General features: G+C 45.9%; 1 protein-coding gene across 1 annotated transcript in view; it reads right to left on the bottom strand.

The window, feature by feature from the left end:
- Positions 1-16,797: 16,797 nt before the first annotated feature.
- GALNT18 (polypeptide N-acetylgalactosaminyltransferase 18) overlaps positions 16,798-27,070 on the bottom strand; it is a 246,427-nt gene continuing 236,154 nt past the window's right edge. The window contains exon 12 of the mRNA XM_059848289.1: positions 16,798-17,085. Within this exon, the coding sequence (XP_059704272.1) occupies positions 17,068-17,085 (18 nt within the window). The 3' untranslated portion in view covers positions 16,798-17,067. The remainder of the gene's footprint in view (positions 17,086-27,070) is intronic.

Genomic DNA, 27,070 nt, shown 5'->3' with positions numbered 1-27,070 from the left:
GGGACTGGGGCTGTTCCATGGGTTGTTCTCCCACCTGTGCCATGGCACAAAGAGCAGCACTGGCTTCTCAATCAGACTGTGGATCCTCTGAACTAGAGTCACGAGGGAAAGAAATTCTGTGTCTGACTGGAGCTCAGGCTGAGTCTGACTCTGTTATTATCTCTGACAAACTTGATGAGTCACCTTGGGCAAGGGATTTTCATAATCCTCCCTTTGGTTTTGTTTTGTTGGGGGTTTTTTAGTTCCTTCCTTCCTTCCTTCCTTCCGCCACTTCCTTCCTTCCGCCACTTCCTTCCTTCCGCCACTTCCTTCCACCACTTCCTTCGCCACTTCCTTCCACCACTTCCTCCCTTCCACCCGCCACTTCCTTCCTTCCTTCCTTCCTTCCTTCCTTCCTTCCTTCCTTCCTTCCTTCCTTCCTTCCTTCCTTCCTTCTGCCACTTCCTCCCTTCCACCCGCCATTTCCGCCCACCACTTCCTTCCTTCCTTCCTTCCTTCCGCCCGCCCCTTCCTTCCTTCCGCCTGCCCCTTCCTTCCTTCCTTCCTTCCTTCCTTCCTTCCTTCCTTCCTTCCTTCCTTCCTTCCTTCCTTCCTTCCTTCCTTCCTTCCTTCCTTCCTTCCTTCCTTCCTTCCTTCCTTCCTTCCTTCCTTCCTTCCTTCCTTCCTTCCTTCCTTCTGCCACTTCCTCCCTTCCACCCGCCATTTCCGCCCACCACTTCCTTCCTTCCTTCCTTCCTTCCGCCCGCCCCTTCCTTCCTTCCGCCTGCCCCTTCCTTCCTTCCTTCCTTCCTTCCTTCCTTCCTTCCTTCCTTCCTTCCTTCCTTCCTTCCTTCCGCCCCTTCCTTCCGCCACTTCCTTCCGCCCCTTCCTTCCTTCCTTCCGCCCCTTCCTTCCGCCCCTTCCTTCCTTCCTTCCTTCCTTCCTTCCTTCCTTCCTTCCTTCCTTCCTTCCTTCCTTCCTTCCTTCCTTCCTTCCTTCCTTCCTTCCTTCCTTCCTTCCTTCCTTCCTTCCTTCCGCCACTTCCTTCCTTCCACCACTTCCTTCCTTCCGCCCACCACTTCCTTCCTTCCGCCCGCCCCTTCCTTCCTTCCGCCCCTTCCTTCCGCCCCTTCCTTCCGCCCCTTCCTTCCGCCCCTTCCTTCCGCCCCTTCCTTCCGCCCCTTCCGCCCCTTCCGCCCCTTCCTTCCTTCCTTCCGCCCCTTCCTTCCTTCCTTCCGCCCCTTCCTTCCTTCCTTCCGCCCCTTCCTTCCTTCCGCCCCTTCCTTCCTTCCGCCCCTTCCTTCCTTCCGCCCCTTCCTTCCTTCCGCCCCTTCCTTCCTTCCTTCCGCCCCTTCCTTCCGCCCCTTCCTTCCGCCCCTTCCTTCCGCCCCTTCCTTCCGCCCCTTCCGCCCCTTCCTTCCTTCCGCCCCTTCCTTCCGCCCCTTCCTTCCGCCCCTTCCTTCCGCCCCTTCCTTCCGCCCCTTCCTTCCGCCCCTTCCGCCCCTTCCGCCCCTTCCTTCCTTCCTTCCTTCCGCCCCTTCCTTCCTTCCTTCCTTCCGCCCCTTCCTTCCTTCCTTCCTTCCGCCCGCCCCTTCCGCCCGCCCCTTCCGCCCGCCCCTTCCGCCCCTTCCGCCCGCCCCTTCCGCCCCTTCCGCCCCTTCCGCCCCTTCCTTCCGCCCCTTCCGCCCCTTCCACCCCTTACGCCACTTCCCTCCTTCCCTCCTTCCTGTTGATTTTGGGTATTTGTCAAGCTGCTCCGTGCTAAGTGTATTGGTTATTAGGTCACAGAGGAGAGGGAAATCTTTCAGTGGAAGGCACCACAGGACCGCAGAAGCAGATCTTCACGTGAAATGCTGCAGGACAGGGTTATAATCATCATTATTCCAGGGTGCTTTGCTGAGGGCCTGGTACTCAGAGCAGCACACAGAGTAAAATAAATCTTTTTTTGGAGCTGCAAACTGTTATCTCTACTTCCCTGAGAGTGCCTCTCTCTCCTGTCTTTCGTAAGCTGTCAAAAAGAAAATGAAACTCCTGGCCTGCAGAAAGAGAAATGTGGAAGGGAAGCAGAGTGTTTGCTCTGCATATCAAATTGTGCCTTATCAGAGGTGGGCTCGGAGCTGGCTGCAGCCAGCAGCACTGAGGTTCCTGTGCAGCAGGCCCTGGAAAACCCCAGACTGCCCAAGGCTGCCAGCTGAGCTGGGAGCTGCTGCTCTGCAGCTGTTCTAGGAGGTTCTCAGGACCTGTAGTGGAGAAGTCATGGCCCTTGAACAGTTCCCAGTATTGCTATTAAATTGTCTCTTGAGTATAATAAAGTGAATTTCCCTTGATGCCTTTCCAGTGTATTTATTTGTTTAACTGTGGTGCTCCTTGGATGGAGAAATCCTTTCCCACAGGGTTGTTGTATTTTTTGGGTTTTTTTCTTCTTTCCCTTATTTCCTTCCTTTTACAAATGTTCATTTCACCCTTGTGGCCTAGAATTTATTTATCAAAAAAGAATTTTCATATTCTTTTATTGCAACTGTACCTTTCTTATAAACTTCAGGGGCATTTTTTTGAATAAAGGGTGAAAAGGTGCCTGAGGAAGGCAAGGGGAGAAAGCTGGTACCTTCACTTAGTCTGGCAGGGAGGGTGACTCTTCCCAAGTTCATGTTTTCTTCCTTTTTGCACTGCTGTTGGCCTCCCTTCTGAGCCTTTCTCACTCCAAGTCAAGTTGTATTTACATCTGCTTTAATAGCAAAGGTAATTAAACCCCCACATTTCCAGCCTGCCCTGTTCAGATCCCATTAATCTGGGGAATGAGTTGCATGGGAAATATATAATAAAATTTCAGTGGTTAAAAAAAGGAGGTGGGGGTGCTATTTATTAAAAAAAGTAAATTGGAGGGGAACAGGCTATTTGTTTTGTTCCATGTCTCAGATAAAAATAATTGGCTCATTAATCACAATATCAGCTTGGTCATTTTAGGAAGGTCAGGCTAAAGAATGAATAGAAACAAAGCACGTGATTTTAAAATTTAAAAAACATTGAGAATGCCAGTGAAAGGAACTTCAGTAAATAGACCCTTGACATCTTGTTGCTTTATATAAGCAAACATTTAGGATTAAATGCATTTCATGTGTCTTCCCTCCCCAGGCCTTTTAGAATGACACACTGAAAACATACATGTCTTTATATATGCACACATACATATCCACACAGAAGCATGGAAGTTAAAGTTGATTTATTTCCTTCAGATTTTTCTGGATAAGAGTCCTTTTGGCTTTGCTAGCTTTCCACAAATCTACCATTTCTTTCCCAAACCACCCTCAACTACCTTTGAATGCAAGCACTTACTGCCAAAGCATGGAGAAGGCCAGGCAGAAACCCTGGGATCCTTCCATTCTGTAAGGTCCCTTGATGCTTCAGGCGTCCTAATTCCCTGTGGCAAGAAAGATTTTACTTTAGACTCAGTTTTGAAACAGCAAATTTTCATTTTTTTGTCTGTTATTTATTTATTATTAAATAACAGATATCAAATTCTTGGGGAGATCTCATCTAAATATATAGAAGTTATACCAATGAATAATATAGAAGTTATACCAATTTTTCATCTAGTGTTTAATTTTTTTTTTTCTTATTTGGAAGGCGTTTGGCTGGGGATGGACGTGTCATCTGTCTGTCTCTCTGCTTCTGGGTCTCATCTTTCTCTGTTTTCTCCCCTGAATATCCATCACAGTATTGCTCTCTGGTATTGTCTCCAGAGCAACAAAACCCCCACAACTGCAGCCCCACAGATTTCCAGCTACAGGATATTTCATGATGGCTTACTTTTGCTTGCTGCTTTTTTGGGGGGTAAGCCTTTCTATCCAGTGGTATTTATTTTCAAAGGTTGACTGCAGACATGCACACTGTGTTAACATGCTCTAAGCCAGGGTGGTGAATGCCAGGATGGTACCCTGGTTCTGCTAGAAACAGCAGGAGTTTTGGTGGACAGGTGTTTCCAGTACACAGTGGAAGAGGTTTTTACCTTTTGTATTAACTCAGATATTCTGGAAACACTCATGCCACACCACAAACATTGTCTTGAAGTATAGACAAAAAAGGTGCTTCTCTTAAATTGCTACACGTTTGCAGTCATCTGTCATGAGAACAGATAGACATGATTAAAACCCTACAATTCTGACATCCATTAGATTATTATTATTTCTGAAAAATTCTGGGGTCACTCAGTTAAATGATCATTTGATTTTTCTGAAGCTGTAAGTCCTAACTCTGATTTTTATCTGCATAAAAGATTATTAACTAAAGTTTTAAGGCTTGGTGATCCTTAGACCCCTGTGAATGAAGGCTTAAATACATTGTGTAACTGCTGGTGAGGTGCACAAGGGTATGTGCTTAAGAAAGACCTGTGCATGCTGATGAATTCACAACTTTTTACTTGATTGGGAATGAGCACTAAGTTGGCTATTTTTTGATAGAGATTCCCTGAAATAAAGTCCAGAGTATTCAAAGATGAAGAGAGCAGTTGTGTTCTGTTTATGGAGCAGCAGTGCCTACACTCTGCTCTAAAACACTGTTCCTTAAGATTCCTCTAGCAAAATCTAAATTAAATTTGAGGTTGTCCTATTTGATATATTCCAGTTGAATTCATGGGGGAAAAAACTGCATAAAAAGCTATTCATGCCCTATATGAGATAGTGTTGTTTTTCATGAATCCCATCAAATTAGTTTATTACACTATACCTGCTATTCTTTATCTGGAAACTAAAGAGAAGAAAAATGGATAACTTGATTTTACTGCACATTTGTACAGAATTCTTTACACTGTATAAGAATAATTCTTCACGCTGTATTTGAAATTAGTGGGTGTCCTGGGTTGTAAGAGATGGTTTGGGGGTGTTCTATTTCCCATCTGTCAGAGCTGGGGCAGTTCTCTTCTGTTCATTGGGCAGTTTTCTTTATCTCTCCCACAGCCAATCCTCCCTCCAGGAGATCTCTTCTGTCCATGGGCCATTGATTATTAATTATCTTCTGTTCATAGGCTATTAATTATTAATTACCTTCTGTCCATGGCCAGTGAGTGTCCCTGCAGGGCTGATCAAATTCCACCATCCCATGGGGAGATGCTCCGCCCAGGGGAGGAGCCAAGCATTCCTACCTGGATCCAATCTGACCTGGAAGAGCACAGCAGCCTTTGCCCACTGCATTCCCAGAGGAGCAGCTTTCTGCTGCCCTGCATTCCCAGAGGGAGAGCAGGCCCATCTCCAGCAGCCCTGGAGCTGCAGAGGAAAACTCCCCCCTTGTGCAGGATCCCTGCTCCAGCAGAGCCACAGCTGGCACTGCAGGAGGGCTGAGCCCCCCTGGGATGGGACTGTGCCACCACCCTGAGCCCCCCTGGGATGGGACTGTGCCACCACCCTGAGCCCCCCTGGGATGGGACTGTGCCACCACCCTGAGCCCCCTGGGATGGGACTGTGCCACCACCCTGAGCCCCCCTGGGATGGGACTGTGCCACCACCCTGAGCCCCCCTGGGATGGGACTGTGCCACCACCCTGAGCCCCCCTGGGATGGGACTGTGCCACCACCCTGACACACCCTGGGATGGGACTGTGCCACCACCCTGAGCCCCCCTGGGATGGGACTGTGCCACCACCCTGACACACCCTGGGATGGGACTGTGCCACCACCCTGAGCCCCTGTGGGATGGGACTGTGCCACCACCCTGAGCCCCCCTGGGATGGGACTGTGCCACCACGCTGAGCCCCCCTGGGATGGGACTGTGCCACCACCCTGGGATGGGACTGTGCCACCACCCTGAGCCCCCCTAGGATGGGACTGTGCCACCACCCTGAGCCCCCCTGGGATGGGACTGTGCCATCACCCTGAGCCCCCCTGGGATGGGACTGTGCCACCACCCTGAGCCACCCTGGGATGGGACTGTGCCACCACCCTGACACACCCTGGGATGGGACTGTGCCACCACCCTGAGCCCCCCTGGGATGGGACTGTGCCACCACCCTGAGCCCCCCTGGGATGGGACTGTGCCACCACCCTGAGCCCCCTGGGATGGGACTGTGCCACCACCCTGAGCCCCCCTGGGATGGGACTGTGCCACCACCCTGAGCCCCCCTGGGATGGGACTGTGCCACCACCCTGACACACCCTGGGATGGGACTGTGCCACCACCCTGAGCCCCCCTGGGATGGGACTGTGCCACCACCCTGACACACCCTGGGATGGGACTGTGCCACCACCCTGAGCCCCCCTGGGATGGGACTGTGCCACCACCCTGAGCCCCTGTGGGATGGGACTGTGCCACCACCCTGAGCCCCCCTGGGATGGGACTGTGCCACCACGCTGAGCCCCCCTGGGATGGGACTGTGCCACCACCCTGGGATGGGACTGTGCCACCACCCTGAGCCCCTGTGGGATGGGACTGTGCCACCACCCTGAGCCCCCCTGGGATGGGACTGTGCCATCACCCTGAGCCCCCCTGGGATGGGACTGTGCCACCACCCTGAGCCCCCCTGGGATGGGACTGTGCCACCACCCTGACACACAGAGGTCAGGGCATGGTCTGACTCTGGCAGTAGGGTTTTTTTGTTTGTACTATTGTATTTGTATTTCTTTGTAATTTCCCTAGTACAGAATGGTTATTCCTATTCCCATACCTTTGCCTGAGAGCCCCTTAATTTCAAAAATTACAATAATTCAGAGGGAGGGGGTTTATATTTTCCATTTCAAGGGAGGCTCCTGCCTTCCTTAGCAAACACCTGGCTCTTCAAGACAAGACAGTGAGCCCAGTCACAGATGACAGTGGCCAAGTGGTGCCACACTGATGCTGCCCAAGGAGCTAAGAAGGTGATATAATACAGCAGAAGACAGATCTGAAATGCTCCTGTGATTATTCCATTGGATTGATTTGTCATTAGTCCAGCTGCAGAGTTTTGGACATGTTAAAAAGCAAAATAAAAAAAGGAAAAAGCAAAATGGAAAATGATGCTGATGGATGGAAGGCCTGCTTCTCCATGAAGGGCACAAAAAAATTCCCCCAAAATTCCCCCTGAAAATCCCTGAGATCTCTCAAGTATTCCCATAAATTCCCCAAAAACTTCCAAATTTCCCCCAAAAATTCCTCTAAAAATTCCCCAAAAATTTACCCTCAAAAATCCCCAAAAATTCACCCAAGGATTCCCAAATTTCCCCCCAAAATCCCCAAATTCCCCAGAAATTTCCCAAAAAATTCCCCAAATTCTCCCAAATCTTCCCAAAAATCCTCCTAAAAATTCCCCCAAAATCTCCCCAAAATCCCCAGAATTCCCCAAATATTCCCAAAATTTCCCCAAATTGTCATCAGGATGACAATCAGGGTTTTGTATGCTGAGGCTTCAAAGAGCTTCACAGGTGAGTCATTTTTTTCTAAAGGCTAAAAGGCAAATTTTAGTATCTGATTCATAGGCAAATTGAGAGAGAATTTTCATTAGATGAAGATAAGAGATATGGGAATTTTGCAAACAATGGTGAAGATGATGGAATTCCTGGGTGATATGATAGATAAGCTCTAGAGCCCGTGATGAGGAGCTCTGCTGAATGGCAAAGGAAATGTGTTCACCTGTTCACACTTGACACTGTTCCTCAGGGAGGGTGGAAAATGCCAGAAGCAGGGCATGTGGCAGGAATTACCCCCTACAAGTGTGCACACTGAGTTTCTTTTTCTGGAAAAGGGCAAGAACTGGGTTGATCCTCTGTCAGCTGCAGGAAGCAGCTCCAGCAAAGAGCTGACTTCTCTGCTGTGTCCCTCTTTTCTTCCACTAGAGCCCAGAAGGTTTTTTTTTTCTGATGTGGGGAACACTCTTCACTATTGGAATGTCAAGCTTCAGCTCTCTGTTCTTTCAGTTCTCTTAAATTCTCCTGAATGTACCAAACTTAATGTGTGATAGGGCAAATCAGCTACTAATGGATTTACTTTTATATTTTTTTAAAAACAGAAAGGACTATAATATGTTTGCCTCACTCCTCTCTTCCTTTCATTTTTGTTCTGGTGTTTTTCACATTCTTGTGATCTCTTCTCTCACACACATCCCAAACACACCTGGTGAGGGGTGTGCATGTCTTAAAGTTTGTCTGCTCCTGCCTTATGGCATCTTTTAGTCAAGGAAACATTGCCTCTTCCTTTACTAACCTTGCTTGAAATAAAACTCACACTAGACCCAGTTTTGTCTCCATATCCTTTACTCAGAAAAAAAATCCAAACCAAAAAGCAGCCAGGAGATAGGAGCCAGGAAATCAGGGCACTTGAGAAAGGTAAGTTAGAAGCCTGGTTTTGAAATGGCTCAGTACCCATTGCCTCTCATCAAGCAATGACAAGGACTTTAAATGTCCTACTCTAAGGAAGATTTGTTGTTTTTTAATATAAGTGTGAATTTCACTCCCAGTGAAATCTTCCAAGCTTGATGACTGCTCTGGAAGTCATTGCAGTGGATTTTCAACCTTGTGGAGAGGAGGAATAGCCTCCTCAAGAAAAACACATGTGAAATCAACATAAATTCTGCTCAAGCTGAGCTTGTAAGAGGATTTTCCAGTTCAGCTATGACAAAGCTGGCAAAATTGGGTCAGGCCAAAGCTTATACTATATTTTTATTTCTTCATGGGTTTGGTTTTTTTTTGGTTTTTTGATGTTTCCATTCCTTACTCTATAACTTAGAAAAGTGAGTTCTGTTCTTCAAATTAGAACCTAAATAAGGATAACATTTTGCATGGTAGAAAAATACTGGTTTTGTTTTCTTTTCTTTTCTTTTTCTTTTCTTTTTAAAAAACAAGTTGTAGGTCTGGAAATTTGAGATATTCAGAGCACATGGATGAAGGCCAAGGAGTTTTGACAATTCCTTTTGCAGGTCTCCTGTCAGCACATTGTGTTTGACAAATGACTCCAAAATGGGAGAGCGTGCTTTTATTTAATCCTTTGGTTCACCACTGTGCTGTAAATCTAAACTGAAGAACTCTGGTTTTGAGAATTAGCTCTTAGACAAATAAATAATAAATTGTGGGAATTTACTTTAAAACCTTCCCTATCACGTTCCTGCTGTCTGGGTGGAGCACAAGCCAGTTAAAAAGATTGAAAAAAAATATATGTCACATATGTAATGTGTGTCATATACACATGTATATATTGTGAGAACAAGCTCACTGCACTAAAGACTCTGGGGGTACCTTTCAATTCTTTATTAATGATGGCTGTTACTTCTGCTGAAGGAAATCCTGTCTGATGGCAGGAAGTTTCATATTAACCAACCAGTCTCTCCTTCCTGATTTTCATTCAAGACTGGGGAGGACAAGGCTGTGTTTAGCAGGAAAAGTTTATGTGCATAAATCATTCAAACAAACATCTGGAAATTTTAAGATCAAAGCATTCCAGCAATTGTTTAGCCAGTTTCCATGTAAGCATTATGTTAGTTCATTTTGCCATGGGTTATTGCGATGGAAAATAGAAAAAGACTTCATTTTTTAATATTGATTCTGAGTTGTGTTTATACTTAATTGTTTTATTAATTCTGTATTGCATTTGTCTCTTCTACTATTTTACTAATCATTCAAAGTTGGGCCCTCAAGACCAATTTCCAGGTTGTTTTTCTGAGATTCCAATTGGGCAAATGAAATCTGGTCCCTTCTTTGGTGACACTCATGAGAATACACAGCTTATTCTGATTGTCACCTGATTTCTCAGGCACTTAAAAATTTTGTTTGCACTTAAAAATTTGGTGACAACCAGTAGCTCATCTGCCTCAGTATGTGCCATGTTGCCAACAATTTCCCTAACACAAGGCAACTGAGAATATTTTCTCTCCAAACCAAATTGCTATTGGCTTTTAATGAGGTTTGCTTTTCATTTAGTAGGCATTTGTGTTGATTAGGTTTGCATTGTTCCACTTTTTATGATTTTTCTTGTTAGTAAAATTACCCAAATAGAACATATTAACATGAAAGCTGTTTGTGAGGTGGAATTGGGAAGTTCATCCTTTCATGCCACAGAGCTGTACTGCCATCAGTGCAACTCAAAGGGAAAAGAAATTAGATTATTTCTCTCCATAACAGTCATGGCTTTTAAAGAACTTAATGCTGATGAATTCATCAAGCATTTATCATGCCCAAATAATTCCTCTCTGAAACTTCACTTAGATGAAAAAAAAAGAAAGAAAATCAGTCAGTGGTATTTGTGTTTAAAAAGCAGATAAAAGTGCTGCTGGAGATTGTACTCCAAGTGCACAGCTGCAAATGGAGAAAGCACCTTTGAAGAATGATGCTCTGTGCTTCAAATAGAAGTGTTTTATGAGCTGCTTGCAATGGAAAGCCCAGAATTGGCATTTACTGTTTGCCTCCCACCTCTGTTTTCTCAGCTCCAGAATATTCCAGTGATTGCTTGTGAACTCTGAAATCACAGATGGAGTTCCACAGCACTCCCAGTCCAGGGCAGCATTAAATATGTGGTGTGAGGAAAGAGGCTTTCTCAAGAGGGAGTAGATAAGATGAATCCTAGGGAAAAAAGGTAATGAAACCCTGCAATTTTTAAGGTTTTTCCCTCTGGCTGGTAATGTCAGCAAGGCTAAGAGGGAGCCAGCCAAGAGCAAGTTCATCCTGATGAACAGTCCTGCAGACACCAGCCAGGTGCATTCAGCTCCCCTTCTGCCCTGATTACATCTGAGATTCCAGAGATGTGCCCTGGCTGCAGCGTGTCAGGTTTGCCTCTGTGTAATAAATTCTCAGAGAAAACTCCTTGCTCGAGCCCTTGGCAGGCCATTTCAGCCAACTGAAGGAAAACACAAAGCTCATTAACATGCTGTGTGTGTAAAAATTTCCACGAGTTTCAGTGGGTTTCACTGGAACAAAAAAGGAGAGCAAATTTTAAGATGTGTTTTCCTTTAGATGAGAGTGATACAAACCACAACTGCTGTCAGACAGTATTTGTCCTCCTGCCCTTCTGGCATCTGTTTTAGGTTCTATCAAAAGCATAGCTACTACATAGGCAGTGAAAGGGCCATGGTAAAATGTGCAGGTAAAAAAAAACTTCAGTGTGCTGAGAAATCTAACTTGGGACACTTGGATGAGTCTTGAGGTGCTTTATCCATGCCTCATCAAAATCTACAGCACCAGATTTTCCTGAAGAGTTGTCAACATTTAGTTTGTGTTCTATGTTCCTGATCCATATTTAAACATCAAGTTTTTAAGGGAGGTAACTGTAAAATCTTTATTTACATGAGTATTCTCTACCTGGGATTAAGTAAAGTAAGGAAAATCTACCTCAAAAATCCACAAAATTTTTTGACTCTCCCATTTCCTCACAATCTCTCTGTACTGTGGAACAGCTGATGTATCCAGCAGGCATTTTAAGACTAGTAAATTTCTGGGGTTTAAGTGCTCCATTTTCATTCTACCTAATTATTTTCCCTCCTCACTTAAAACATTAAATCAAGGGACTGTGGTAAAGGTCTGACTACAAATTAAAAACTCCTTCTAATGTAACAATAAATACTGTTTGCTTTTAAGAAGTTGGTTTGCATGCGTGATCTGGCATTTTATTTTGGAAAAAAATCTGTGACTGGTCAGACACAGCAAAGTTTGTGCTATCCAGAGTCATGTGCATTGCCTGTGAAATACACTGTGGTTCTGAGAGATTTGTCTTTGGCCCCTTTCAGCCAGGGAGTTTGATGGCTCCTATAACCTCTCCAACTTGTAGGTAGACAGGAGATAACCTTTGAGTAAAACTTGCATTCCATTTTCAAGTGTGGGTTTGCCTAAATAATAAACTCAGAGTGATAGTTTCACTATCTTTTGATTGTGTTCTGTCTCCCTTCATCCCTGCAGTTTTCTTTCCTAAGTAAAGCAAGAGCTGCCTAATGCCAAATTATTCACTCTACAAAAGTTGGGAGGGGAAAGTTGCTTTTCCACCTTGGTTTTCTGGAGCTGGCATTCCTGTTGGGCAGGCTGTGTCAGAGGGACAATCCTGGAAAGGGGGCAGAGTCCAACAACCACACTGAGCTGGCTGAGTGGGCTTCTGTCCTGGCCCCACCTCTGGATCCCTGCTGGAGAACTCCAGGGAGTCCTTTATGGACAGTCTTGGACTAAAACAGGGCAATTCCCACGTGTCCCACCTGTGAGTCACACCTGCTGTTTTCCTGCAGGTTTGCAATGCTTTACAGGTTTGTGCTGCTGATGCTTGTCCTGGTTAGGATTGCACTGAGTTGCAGAACTTGAGTTCTCCTGGGGCAGGAAAAAGCATTTGGCTTATCTTCTGAGTCCAGGGAGCTGTGAAAAGCTGCAGTTCAAAGATCAGTAATTATGAACAAGAATCCCATTTCCCTCAACTGTGGAGGGAAGCAGGAGTAAATAATTTCTTTGCAAGAAGTTCCTTGTAAATCCAGACAGTCCATGTCAGGTTTGAATGGGCTGAGCCAGACTGACAAGTGCTGATAACCATGATCCTTTGAGGAGTTTAGATTTTTCAGATAGAGAGGAATGGGTATTTCCACACATAAAAAGAGCACTCTGAAGAAGGCAGTATCAGTGGTAACTGGAAGATCACACTATTTGGGAGATGCTAAACACAGCAGAAGACAGAATTCACTCTGCAGGTAGATTGTCATCATCCCATAACAATGAATTAAAAAAAATCAGGCACTGCACATTCCCTGTCAGTTTTTCTGTCCTTGCCTCATTTGTGTTCCTCTGCAGTTCCTAGCCAGAATGGAGCACAAGAACTGCAGCTTGCACTGATACATGGAGTTTGTTTGTGGAGTATGGATCTATCAATGATTCTAGAAATAGAAACCATTCCTGAGTTCAGCTGGCAAGCTTGCAGCCCACTCTGCAGTGGCCAGGTAAATCCCTGGAGGTGTTCCAAAACGTTTGGATCAGTCACCCACCAGCCCTGTGGGAATTGTAATGGATTCATTCTCAAAACCATGAGAGTGATCTTTTCAATCTCCCTTCTCAGATGTGGCAGCTGGGGGTGAGAAAAGCTCTGTACCATGTTGGAGGTCACATGCAGTCTTAGGTAGAAGCTTTGGCCATGCATTTGCTCCTGTCCCTGACATTGGATGGCACCTTTAACACCAGTGTAGTTGGGAGGGGTTGAGGTGGGGTGTAAGCAATACAGTAATTTTGGCAGACTCTCATAATGTTCCCTATGGTACACCAGGCTGGAAAATGACTGAATTTTCTGTTTATTTCTCCATATTCTCCCATCCATCTTCCAATGGTATCACTTTTGATCCCAGAGGGCTTGGCAAACCTTTCCAAAAGGAAAGGAAAAGGCCATTTGCTGACAGTATAATTTGGAAGTGGAATTCTTATCCTGTAGCTGTGGCTGTGCAGAACAGCATAACAAATAAGAATGTGTGGTTCTTATAAACTCTGCTTCTCTGGCTTCCTGGGGCAGGCAACAACAGAAAACATGAAAAAAGAATATTGAAACCCATTTTAGCTTTGTATTTTTTAATTATTAGTGCTGGGATTCAACATAATCCTTATGGGAATTAAACTGCATGAAACTAGTTTTTTGTAACAGAGTTCAGATTATGTACCCCAGCCACTGTTTATTGTCTCACCCCAGGGGAAAAAAAATCCATCAGAAAGAAATCAATGGCTTTGTACTAATTCTCATTGGACTCCTATTGATGTTGCACGATTTAAGAATCTGCAGTTGCATATTTTTATGTCAGCAGGCATTTGATGGTGCCTGGGACGTTGCATTGTGCCATGCTGCATTTGTGTGGCAGCACAGACTGCTGCTTAGCTGTGCCTGCATTTTTTATCTTTCAGGAGAATGACAAGCAATTGCTTTCAGGACACAGTAAAGCACAACTTTTAAGCTTGTAGATGAGTAGGTTTTCAAATTCTGTATGTTTGCTTTTTTTCACAGTGACTTACTAGGGCTCTGTACCTATGGGGAAATGAGGGATGAGTGGACCATGACACTGTGGTTATGCTCTTGATTTATTTTTTGTGGTTTGTTTTTTTTTTCCCTTCAGTCCTATCATGTCTTTGAATGTTAGTAATTGTGTGTAGACAAAAAAAAAAAAATTAGTCAGATATTTCATTTTATTTGGGGAGCATAAAGTTATCCCTTAGAAAGTTCTCTGCTAGCACTTAGAAGTGTACAAGGTGGTATAAATTGGATTTTGAACTGCATTTCTTTGTGACGTGTTTTCTTTTGATCATTTAAAAATCTTGTTTATAATGTTTCCTTTAGGCTGGACAGCCATCCTCTCCCTCAGAACCTTGTTCTTTTCTCACAGAAGAACACCCTCAGCTCTCACAGATCTGTGCCCCATCCCTCACTCCAGCTCCTGCCTCCCTTGTTCTTTGGGACAAGCACTCCTGTGTTCCTGTAGTTGCTGCATGCTTTGCTTCCCTTTACTCACCTCCAGCTCCTTTCCATTTTCTTTCCATTTTTTCCCATCAATTTTGAGCATTCTCAACCAGCAGTTTTCCACACTGCTATTCTGTTTTCCAGCTGATTATTGAGCCTGGTGCAAATGCAAACACATCAGCTGGGGCCAGAAGCCCAGAATTGGGGTAGGCTTGGGGCAAGTTTGGAATTTTTAAACATACAGGAACTCGAATGCAAGCTTTAACCAGAGGGAAAAGGAATATTTTAAGAACCAGTAGCATCTTGTCAGTTTTTCATCTCTAAAAAAAAACCTAACCCCACAAAACCTATAATAAACAACAACAAAAGCAGATTGGAACTAAAGAATTTTCTCCCTCTGCTTTTCAGCTTTTTATTCTCCTGTCTTTCTCCTGTATCCCTAGAAACCAGAGAACTTTAATCTGAGCTCTCTTTCACTTCATCCTCTGGCCTGTCACCCCGTTGCAGCAGACACAAATAACCTTTTCTTCCAGAGGCCTGCTCTGAGAAAAAGAATTTCCTTTTGATCATGCCAGTACCTGAACTGCTCATCCTGGCTTAGTGCTGGTGGTGTCTTTGTATTCCAGCTTGGCTTTCTCAGGATGAAGACTTGTTAATGCACAAGTGCCTCTGGATTCTGTCAGGCTGGTGCTGCCAGCTCTATCCCTGCTGCTGCTCCTCACATCCAGCAGAACTGCTCCTGTTTTCTTGGCAGGCTGCTACCATCATGATTTGCTTTCTCTTTGAACCTGAGACATCTTCCCAAAGGTTCATTTTTTTTGTTACCATCTTGGCTGGATATCCTCTTCTGTTTTTATTCCATTTCCCGGGTGATAAAAGTTATTTAGAGGTGTAAGTGCAGGGATGATTTTTGCCTGTGCATGTGCTTGCCTGCCTGCATGCAGAGAACTCCTGGGATCAGCCAGTGCCCTTCATGAGTTGTGCCTGTGCCATTCTTTCCCTCTGCTTTTCTGTGCCTTGCAAATTGTGAATTCCTCAGAGCAGGGATGAGGGCTCCTTGAGTACTTGTAGAGCAGTGGGTGTTCTCTGAGTGCTCTTGCAATAATATTTATTAGAAGTGTTTCTCCCTGGACTGAATGCCCTGAGAAGACAAAATTCAGTGAACAACACACCGTTGTCCCTCCTGGAAGTTACCAGAACTCTCCAGATCAGCCTTCCACATGTAAATCCCACTTTCCCAGCAGGGCTCCTCTGGCAGCTCTGCAGTGTCCCCTGTGCCAGAGCACACAGTGCCAGGAGGGCAGGGCATGAGTGGGAGCTGCCCAGAGCTTCAGCTCTCTGCAGGGCAGACCCAGCTTTCATGCACTTCCTAGAGAATGTAAAAGCTTTTATCTGCTGGGTTAGGTCTAGGAGAGAAAAAATGAAAACAGCAAAATGAAAAAATCCCCAAAACCACACGAGCATGCAACTTTGCTCTTTCTGCTGCCTCACTCCCAGGCCTGGCACACCCCTGGCTCCCCCCAGAAAAACAAAAATTAAGAACTCTTTAGGGTACATATTTCCATGTTCTTCAGGAGAAACTTGCCAAATTTTAGTGCTCAACTCCTGCCTGGTTCCAATTCCCATTAACAGCAAAGTCTGTGCTGCTTCACTTTTCCCAGTGCAGTGGATTTGGAGGAAATTCTCTGCCTCTCATCCTGGCAAAGTATAATTGTATTAATTAAGGAATAATTAATTATTAAGTATTAATTAGTTTCTAGCTGCATAGTCCAGTATGCATGTGTTTTAGTAGTCAGATGGATTACCTTGATAATTTTTTTTTTTCCTTAAAATCCTGTTTCACTGCTTGTAGATGAAACTCAGCACCTGATGTTTGGAGAGAGTACTAAAATAGGGGATTCATGGTGATTTAAAATGAACATCCACTTCAAAAATCATACTCTAGTCATTTCTTATACTGGACTAGTTCATAGCTTGCTGTACAAAGTATTTCTTTATGCCTCATTTTCACTTGGTGTACAACAGAGATAAATTCCCTATTTCACGGGAATGTTATAATGACTAATAAATTACTTAGGCAGGATTTTAAATTTAAATTTTCAATATACCACCACTGGTATAAGTAGGTGGCAAGTATTCCTGGTGAAGATGCTGAGATGCACAAATGGAATTTGGACACAGCAGCCATTTCAGTCTCTGGAAATGTTTCTCTGGCTGCTGGTGGTGGAGATGTGCTGTGACCTGGGGGAAGCTGCTGAACTCCTCTGCCAAGTGGCAAGAGTCATGATGTAACTCAAAGGCATTTCATCTGCAGAGAGCTTTGAAATCCTCCAGATCAATCCAAGGAGGGCCCTAGCAGTGAGCTCATTCAAGGTGCAGGACATGTGGTGGTTTCTGAAGATGTTTCTGCCCGTGCTGCTTCTTGCATGAAAAGGATGCAGGATGCTTTCTATTTCAAATATCAATTTTATTAATTAATTATGACATCCTTTGCTATACTGGTCTAGCAAAGGGAACTGGATGTGTGCCACCTGCCAGTGCCCAGCACCTGTTCCCTGCCTTGTGCTGCCTGCAGGGCACCAGTAATGCTGATGCACAGGTGTTCTGGCATGGGAACAATGGGAACATGCTGCTGGGCTTAGGGTGGGTGCCCTGAAACCTCTGACTGGTGATGGAGTGCAGCACCAAGCTCCTGTGGGTCAGCAGGCCTGGTGGTGGCAGCAGCAGCAGCTCTAATTTCTCTTCATGAAGCATGGTTCCACTGCAATAAAATAGAAACACTGTGATAAAGTGCACTGGAGAGAGGAAAAACCCTTGCCAGACTGCTTCAAAAAGGTGTTGTTTAGGAAAATCACTCCCCTGAAAGTTGGGGAAAATGGGGTTTTATTCCTGGGGAAAGAAGGTTATTTAATGTAACTGCCACTTCAGAGGGAGGGGTGTTAATTGCTGACAAAAGGGAAAGCAGGCATTTCACCCTGATTTTTTAACATTTTCTAAGCCCTCTGATGTTGACATTCTTGTAGAGAACTTTCTCACACACTTTCTGTAAATAACTCATTGTTTTGCATCCTTTTATGGAGGAGGAGAAATTTGATGGGCTGTTGGTTTGTGCAGTGTCACTGGAGAGGTGGCACTGTCACCCTCCAATCCACTGTCCCTTTTACAAAACTATAAATGTTAGAATCAAAAAATAAACTTCCCTTTAGCTCTTCCCCTTGAGAGCAGCAGTGTGTGCCTGTGTTCTTTCGTGTGCCATAGTGACACCTTCTCATCCTGCTGGTTTTGAGAAGTGACTGAACTCACATGAGGGTTCAGAGAACATAACCAGCCACATCTTCAGGAATTACATCCCATACTTCTGTACATAATCATTTCTGGTGAAGCTGAAGCTTAAAAAAGGAGCCAGGTGCAGCAGAGATGTTTCTCTTTCTACAGAGAAGTGCTAAGCAAAACCTGGATCATGGCAGGACTCAGTGTTTCATCCACTAATGATTGAAATGAAACACTTCAGATCCTTTGAAAAAGTCCAAGTTTTCATTTTCCTAGTGTACTCTCATAACTTTTACATTTTTAATTACAAATTCCTGAGTTTTTCATTACAATTTCCCTGAAACTCCTTTTAGGAGTTTGACAATTTCCACACAGCAACACCTGCAGGTGTCAGAAATTTGTTCCACTGAAAGCCTGCAAAGCAAGGTTGGCCAGTAGAAAAGAGGGTCTAGAAAGCCAAGGAGCTTGAGGACCTGTCAAGGTCTGGGAAGGTATTCAAAACAATGAGTTTGATAATGTATTGTACACATGTTTATTTATTTTTAAACTGTGAGACCTAATTAGTCCTTCTCCAGAAATACTTTAAACCATATAATGTCACATAATATTGCTGTTTTATGAACAGTCTTAATTTTGGAAAGATTTAAAAGCTATTTTTTTCTTTTTTTTCTTTCCTTTGCATAATTATACCCAGTTTCTTAATTCCAAGGTTGCAATATTGACACATGCTCTTTTTTGTTGGTTTTTTTTTTTTTTTGCTAAATGGTAATTTATTTTTATGGTAAATGTAAATACTTCATTATAATAGTATAAAATAGAGTCTAGTATTTTGGTGAAATTGCTGCTGTGACAAAATGATCAGCAATTACAAGGTATTAGTTCTGAAACTGTAAATGATTGCCAAGTTCAAACAGCTATAATGCTTTATCCCATCATTTTATAACCCCATTAGAGACATAATTATACAATATCATTAGAGATGGAATCCTCACATCCAACCTGGTTTCCTGCCCAGTTTGTCTTTAGGAGAGCTCAGGACAACAATTTGTGCATTGCTTACTGGTAAAAATGTGATGAGAAAGAGGTGGAAATAGTTCTGGGGACTTAGGAGAGCAGCATTTAGGGGAGAGCAGCATTTAGGGCAGAGCAGCATTTAGGGGAGAGCAGGATTTAGGGGGGAGCAGGATTTAGGGGAGAGCAGATAATTTAGGGGAGCAGCATTTAGGGGAGAGCAGCATTTAGGGGGGCAGCATTTAGGGGAGCAGCATTTAGGGGAGAGCAGCATTTGGGGGAGAGCAGCATTTAGGGGAGCAGGATTTAGGGGAGAGCAGCATTGGAGAGAGCAGCATTTAGGGGAGAGCAGCATTTGGGAGATAGCAGCATTTAGGGGAGCAGCATTTAGGGGAGCAGCATTTAGGGGAGAGCAGCATTTAGGGGAGCAGCATTGGAGAGAGCAGCATTTAGGGGAGAGCAGCATTTGGGGGAGAGCAGCATTTAGGGGAGCAGCATTGGAGAGAGCAGCATTTAGGGGGGCAGCATTTAGGGGAGAGCAGCATTTAGGGGAGCAGCATTTAGGGGAGCAGCATTAGGGGAGCAGCATTTAGGGGAGAGCAGCATTTAGGGGAGCAGCATTGGAGAGAGCAGCATTTAGGGGAGAGCAGCATTTAGGGGAGAGCAGCATTTAGGGGAGCAGCATTTAGGGGAGAGCAGCATTTAGGGGAGAGCAGCATTTAGGGGAGCAGCATTTAGGGGGGAGCAGCATTTGGGGGAGAGCAGCATTTAGGGGAGAGCAGCATTGGAGAGAGCAGCATTTAGGAGAGAGCAGCATTTAGGGGAGCAGCATTTAGGGGAGCAGGATTTAGGGGAGAGCAGCATTGGAGAGAGCAGCATTTAGGGGAGCAGCATTTAGGGGAGAGCTGCATTTAGGGGAGAGCAGCATTTAGGGGAGAGCTGCATTTAGGGGAGCAGCATTTAGGGGAGAGCTGCATTTAGGGGAGAGCAGCATTTAGGGGAGAGCTGCATTTAGGGGAGCAGCATTTAGGGGAGAGCAGCATTTAGGGCAGAGCAGCATTTAGGGGGGAGCAGCATTTGGGGAGAGCAGGATTTAGGAGAGAGCAGCATTTAGGGGGGCAGCATTTAGGGGGGAGCAGCATTTAGGGGAGCAGCATTTAGGGGGGAGCAGCATTTAGGGGAGAGCAGCATTTAGGGGAAAGCAGCATTTAGGGGAGAGCAGCATTTAGGGGAGAGCAGCATTTAGGGGAGAGCTGCATTTAGGGGAGAGCTGCATTTAGGGGGGCAGCATTTAGGGGAGCAGCATTTAGGAGAGCAGCATTTAGGGGAGCAGCATTTAGGGGAGAGCAGCATTTAGGGGAGAGCAGCATTTAGGGGAGAGCAGCATTTAGGGGAGCAGCATTTAGGGGAGAGCAGCATTTAGGGGAGAGCAGCATTTAGGGGAGAGCAGCATTTAGGGGGGAGCAGGATTTAGGGGAGAGCAGCATTTAGGGGAGAGCAGCATTTAGGGGAGAGCAGCATTTAGGGGAGCAGCATTTAGGGGAGAGCAGCATTTAGGGGAGCAGCATTTAGGGGAGCAGCATTTAGGGGAGAGCAGAATTTAGGGGAGAGCAGCATTTAGGGGAGCAGCATTTAGGGGAGCAGCATTTAGGAGAGCAGCATTTAGGGGAGAGCAGCATTTAGGTGAGCAGCATTTAGGGGAGAGCAGCATTTAGGGGGGCAGCATTTAGGAGAGCAGCATTTAGGGGAGAGCAGCATTTAGGTGAGCAGGATTTAGGGGAGAGCAGATAATTTAGGGGAGCAGCATTTAGGGGAGAGCAGCATTTAGGGGAGCAGCATTTAGGGGAGAGCAGCATTTAGGGGAGCAGCATTTAGGGGAGAGCAGCATTGGAGAGAGCAGCATTTAGGGGAGAGCAGCATTGGGGAGAGCAGCATTTAGGGGAGAGCAGCATTTAGAGGGGAGCAGGATTTAGGGGAGAGCAGCATTTAGGGGGGAGCAGCATTAAGGAGAGCAGCATGTAGGGGAGCAGCATTAGGGGAGCAGCATTTAGGGGAGAGCAGCATTTAGAGGAGAGCAGCATTTAGAGGAGAGCAGCATTTAGGGGAGAGCAGCATTTAGGAGAGAGCAGCATTTAGGGGAGCAGCATTTAGGGGAGAGCAGCATTTAGGGGAGCAGCATTTAGGGGAGAGCAGCATTGGAGAGAGCAGCATTGGAGAGAGCAGCATTTAGGGGAGAGCAGCATTTAGGGGAGCAGCATTTAGGGGAGAGCAGCATTTGGGAGAGAGCAGCATTTAGAGGGGAGCAGGATTTAGGGGAGAGCAGCATTTAGGGGAGAGCAGCATTGGGGAGAGCAGCATTTAGGGGAGCAGCATTTAGGGGGGAGCAGGATTTAGGGGGGAGCAGCATTTAGGGGAGAGCAGCATTTAGGGGGGAGCAGCATTAAAGACAGTGCAGCATTTAGGGGAGAGCAGCATTGGAGAGAGCAGCATTTAGGGGGGCAGCATTTAGGGGAGCAGCATTGGAGAGAGCAGCATTTAGGGGAGAGCAGCATTTAGGGGAGAGCAGCATTTAGAGGGGAGCAGGATTTAGGAGAGAGCAGATAATTTAGGGGAGCAGGATTTAGGGGAGAGCAGATAATTTAGGGGAGCAGCATTTAGGGGGGCAGCAATTCGGAGCAGATAATTTTGGATGCTCAGCAGCCAGAGCTCACCCAAGTGCCTTTCTGCAGTGCTCTTGCTGCAGCAGGAGCAGTGTGGCTGTGACTGCACCCTGGGCAGAGCCAGACTGAATCCAGCCAGGCTGAGCAACCTTTGATCAGCTCTGGGTGTCCACCAGGTTGTGGGAACAAGGTTTGTAGGAGCCCATGGCTCACACAGGCTGGAGTGCTGTCTCTGCACACAGGTTTGCAAGCAATTCCCTGGATTCAGCATTCAGCAGTTGCTTTATGTCAGTACAGACTGGGATAAGCTCTAATGTACCCCATAAAACAATTCCTTGGGGTGAGTTGGTGGGGAATTTCTCCTAGAGGAAGTTACACTTGAATGCATAGGCTGTGTAGAATTACCAGTTTTCAGAACACATTACAAAATGAAAGTGGTGTTTTATTGTGTGAGGGATGGCAGCACTGGTGCAAAGTTATCTGTGGAGTGGGGGAGCAGGGCTGGCCCCAGATCACCCAGCTGTCAGAAGGGATGTGTGCAGAACTGTGACATCCACTATTTCCAGGAACAGCTGGATCCTACTGTGCACAGCCAGTGCCTGTGGTGCCTGCAGTTTCTAGGGGACATGGAGTCACTTGTCTCCTCAGATGGTAAGGATTGAGAGAGTGCAGCACTAAAAATATCTGCAGGAGAATTACAAAAAATTGCATTTGGGACTTTAAACAACACAATCATAACCAGAATGCTGCGCTAGCTTGATTTCCCTGTGACCAGCTGTTAAACTTGTTATGTTCTTCCAAGACTTTGCAAACAGCTGTGTGCAGTTCCTCTCTCCACCACACACTCCCATATGCTGGAAGTTTTAAAACTTAAAGTGGAATTGTTCTCTGTGCTTTCAGCACCCTGCCTTGCTAGGCAGCAACTGGGGAATCCCTCCTACCTTAAGAATTGTGAGTTATTTCTGATCTATGACTCTGTCACTCCACAGGTCTTAGGCAGGGTGCTGCACTTTGAAGCACAGATTTGTCACCCCTGTGTGTCTCTCACCCTCTGCCAACAACCCTTTTTCTCCTCTCTGTTCTCTGGCCCTTTCCAAGGGTCTGCAGCCTCAGCTGGACGTGGTTCTCCCTGCCTGGTGTTCAGGCCAAACCAGCTGCTTTCCCTGCTTGTGTAGAGTGGCTTGGAAACAAGTGAATCCCTGAAAAGTGCAGTCATCAAAAATGACAACATATGTAAAATTGAGCCCCTGTCCCCTTTTAATAGGCGGGTGAATTATGAGATATTGGAAAATATTGTGATCTCTGTGGTCACTGTTGCCTGGTGCTGTTACTGATCACTGCAATTTATCTTGAAGACACACATGGACTCTGACTACCTGTGCAGTGCAGGTGATGTTTTCTACAGACAAGCTGATGTTACCTCTATGTCAGTAATTTTGTAGAAAAAAAATCTTGGGCTTTATACGTGGGGAGGAAGTGGGAGAAGCATATACCAGAACCTAGGGTGTCAATTAGAATTGTTACTATTCTGAAAGGTAAAAGACAGATCTAAAACACATCCACAAGGGTAAAAGCTTTAAAAGAATTCAGCTCATTACAAGGCTCTGCTTAGCAATAATGAGCACACTGTTAGTTTGTGGACAAAAAAAAAAAAAAAAGAAATTGTATTCCTTACTCCTATTCCTGTTAAAAGCAGTTGTTATGGCAACTAGTGCAACATCTTTATTGGTATTTCTGCTGTACTGTATGGGAGAGGCATAAATATTCTTTGCTCAGCTACATGTGGCTGAAGGAAAGGGAGACTGAGATGTCCGAGTGCTGAGGAGCAGGATGAGGATTGCAGGGATGTGTTTTAGGAGCAGGATGAGGATTGCAGGGATGTGTTTTAGGAGCAGGATGAGGATTGCAGGGATGTGTTTTAGGAGCAGGAGGATGAGGATTGCAGTGATGTGTTTTAGGAGGAGCAGGATGAGGATTGCAGTGATGTGTTTTAGGAGCAGGATGAGGATTGCAGTGATGTGTTTTAGGAGCAGGATGAGGATTGCAGTGATGTGGTTTAGGAGCAGGATGAGGATTGCAGTGATGTGTTTTAGGAGGAGCAGGATGAGGATTGCAGTGATGTGTTTTAGGAGCAGGATGAGGATTGCAGGGATGTGTTTTAGGAGGAGCAGGATGAGGATTGCAGTGATGTGTTTTAGGAGGAGGATGAGGATTGCAGGGATGTGTTTTAGGAGCAGGATGAGGATTGCAGGGATGTGTTTTAGGAGCAGGATGAGGATTGCAGGGATGGGTTTTAGGAGGAGGATGAGGATTGCAGGGATGTGTTTTAGGAGCAGGATGAGGATTGCAGGGATGTGTTTTAGGAGGAGCAGGATGAGGATTGCAGGGATGTGTTTTAGGAGGAGCAGGATGAGGATTGCAGGGATGTGTTTTAGGAGCAGGATGAGGATTGCAGTGATGTGTTTTAGGAGCAGGATGAGGATTGCAGTGATGTGTTTTAGGAGCAGGATGAGGATTGCAGGGATGTGTTTTAGGAGCAGGATGAGGATTGCAGTGATGTGTTTTAGGAGGAGCAGGATGAGGATTGCAGGGATGTGTTTTAGGAGCAGGATGAGGATTGCAGGGATGTGTTTTAGGCGGAGGATGAGGATTGCAGGGATGTGTTTTAGGAGGAGCAGGATGAGGATTGCAGTGATGTGTTTCAGGAGCAGGATGAGGATTGCAGTGATGTGTTTTAGGAGCAGGATGAGGATTGCAGGGATGTGTTTTAGGAGCAGGATGAGGATTGCAGGGATGTGTTTTAGGAGCAGGATGAGGATTGCAGGGATGTGTTTTAGGAGTAAGATGAGGATTGCAGGGATGTGTTTAGCAGGAGCAGGATGAGGATTGCAGGGATGTGTTTTAGGAGCAGGATGAGGATTGCAGTGATGTGTTTTAGGAGGAGCAGGATGAGGATTGCAGGGATGTGTTTTAGGAGCAGGATGAGGATTGCAGGGATGTGTTTTAGGAGGAGCAGGATGAGGATTGCAGGGATGTGTTTTAGGAGGAGCAGGATGAGGATTGCAGGGATGTGTTTTAGGAGCAGGATGAGGATTGCAGTGATGTGTTTTAGGAGCAGGATGAGGATTGCAGGGATGTGTTTTAGGAGCAGGATGAGGATTGCAGTGATGTGTTTTAGGAGCAGGATGAGGATTGCAGGGATGTGTTTTAGGAGCAGGATGAGGATTGCAGGGATGTGTTTTAGGAGCAGGATGAGGATTGCAGGGATGTGTTTTAGGAGTAAGATGAGGATTGCAGGGATGTGTTTAGGAGGAGCAGGATGAGGATTGCAGGGATGTGTTTTAGGAGCAGGATGAGGATTGCAGGGATGTGTTTTAGGAGGAGCAGGATGAGGATTGCAGGGATGTGTTTAGGAGGAGCAGGATGAGGATTGCAGTGATGTGTTTTAGGAGGAGGAGGATGAGGATTGCAGGGATGTGTTTTAGGAGCAGGATGAGGATTGCAGTGATGTGTTTTAGGAGGAGCAGGATGAGGATTGCAGTGATGTGTTTTAGGAGCAGGATGAGGATTGCAGGGATGGGTTTTAGGAGCAGGATGAGGATTGCAGTGATGTGTTTTAGGAGGAGCAGGATGAGGATTGCAGGGATGTGTTTTAGGAGCAGGATGAGGATTGCACTGATGTGTTTTAGGAGCAGGATGAGGATTGCAGTGATGTGTTTTAGGAGCAGGATGAGGATTGCAGTGATGTGTTTTAGGAGGAGGATGAGGATTGCAGTGATGTGTTTTAGGAGGAGCAGGATGAGGATTGCAGGGATGTGTTTTAGGAGCAGGATGAGGATTGCAGGGATGTGTTTTAGGAGCAGGATGAGGATTGCAGGGATGTGTTTTAGGAGCAGGATGAGGATTGCAGGGATGTGTTTTAGGAGCAGGATGAGGATTGCAGGGATGTGTTTTAGGAGCAGGATGAGGATTTCAGGGATGTGTTTTAGGAGCAGGATGAGGATTGCAGGGATGTGTTTTAGGAGGAGCAGGATGAGGATTGCAGGGATGTGTTTTAGGAGCAGGATGAGGATTGCAGTGATGTGATTTAGGAGTAGGATGAGGATTGCAGGGATGTGTTTTAGCAGGAGCAGGATGAGGATTGCAGGGATGTGTTTTAGGAGCAGCATGAGGATTGCAGCGATGTGTTTTAGGTGCAGGATGAGGATTGCAGGGATGTGTTTTAGGAGCAGGATGAGGATTGCAGGGATGTGTTTTAGGAGTAGGATGAGGATTGCAGGGATGTGTTTTAGGAGTAGGATGAGGATTGCAGTGCTGTGTTTCAGGAGGAGGAGGATGAGGATTGCAGTGATGTGTTTTAGGAGGAGCAGGATGAGGATTGCAGGGATGTGTTTTAGGAGGAGCAGGATGAGGATTGCAGTGATGTGTTTTAGGAGCAGGATGAGGATTGCAGGGATGTGTTTTAGGAGCAGGATGAGGATTGCAGTGATGTGTTTTAGGAGTAGGATGAGGATTGCAGGGATGTGTTTTAGGAGCAGGATGAGGATTGCAGTGATGTGTTTTAGGAGCAGGATGAGGATTGCAGTGCTGTGTTTCAGGAGGAGGAGGATGAGGATTGCAGTGATGTGTTTTAGGAGGAGCAGGATGAGGATTGCAGGGATGTGTTTTAGGAGGAGCAGGATGAGGATTGCAGTGATGTGTTTTAGGAGCAGGATGAGGATTGCAGGGATGTGTTTTAGGAGGAGCAGGATGAGGATTGCAGGGATGTGTTTTAGGAGCAGGATGAGGATTGCAGGGATGTGTTTTAGGAGCAGGATGAGGATTGCAGTGATGTGTTTTAGGAGCAGGATGAGGATTGCAGTGATGTGTTTTAGGAGTAAGATGAGGATTGCAGGGATGTGTTTAGGAGGAGCAGGATGAGGATTGCAGGGATGTGTTTTAGGAGCAGGATGAGGATTGCAGGGATGTGTTTTAGGAGGAGCAGGATGAGGATTGCAGGGATGTGTTTAGGACGAGCAGGATGAGGATTGCAGTGATGTGTTTTAGGAGGAGGAGGATGAGGATTGCAGGGATGTGTTTTAGGAGCAGGATGAGGATTGCAGTGATGTGTTTTAGGAGGAGCAGGATGAGGATTGCAGGGATGTGTTTTAGGAGCAGGATGAGGATTGCAGTGATGTGTTTTAGGAGCAGGATGAGGATTGCAGGGATGTGTTTTAGGAGGAGCAGGATGAGGATTGCAGTGATGTGTTTTAGGAGGAGCAGGATGAGGATTGCAGGGATGTGTTTTAGGAGGAGGAGGATGAGGATTGCAGGGATGTGTTTTAGGAGGAGCAGGATGAGGATTGCAGGGATGTGTTTTAGGAGGAGGAGGATGAGGATTGCAGGGATGTGTTTTAGGAGGAGCAGAATGAGGATTGCAGGGATGTGTTTTAGGAGCAGGATGAGGATTGCAGGGATGTGTTTTAGGAGCAGCAGGATGAGGATTGCAGTGATGTGTTTTAAGTTAACCTCACCCTTCTCTAGGTGGTGAGGGAAGCAAGAGCTGCCCATAAATGCAGGGAGATTGCCCAGGCAGACAAAGCACCAGGACCCTCCTCCAGAGCTCTGGGTGCCCAGAAAGCCTGGCTACAAAGCCTGGCTACAAGCACAGCCTCTGCTTGACACATCAGTGTTGGCAGCCAGATCTCTGTGTGCTGCTCTCTGGGAAGGGGGATGGCTGTCACTTATCCTGTGTCTGGTGATCCCACCCAGGAGGGAGCCATCACCATGGCTGTCACTTATCCAGGACCTGCTGATCCCACCCAA

The sequence above is a fragment of the Haemorhous mexicanus genome, chromosome 6, assembly GCF_027477595.1.
Source record: "Haemorhous mexicanus isolate bHaeMex1 chromosome 6, bHaeMex1.pri, whole genome shotgun sequence".
In the NCBI taxonomy this organism is placed as follows: Eukaryota; Metazoa; Chordata; class Aves; order Passeriformes; family Fringillidae; genus Haemorhous; species Haemorhous mexicanus.
The sequence above is the reverse complement of the archived record's forward strand: the minus strand, read 5'-3'. Positions and strand labels throughout refer to the sequence as shown.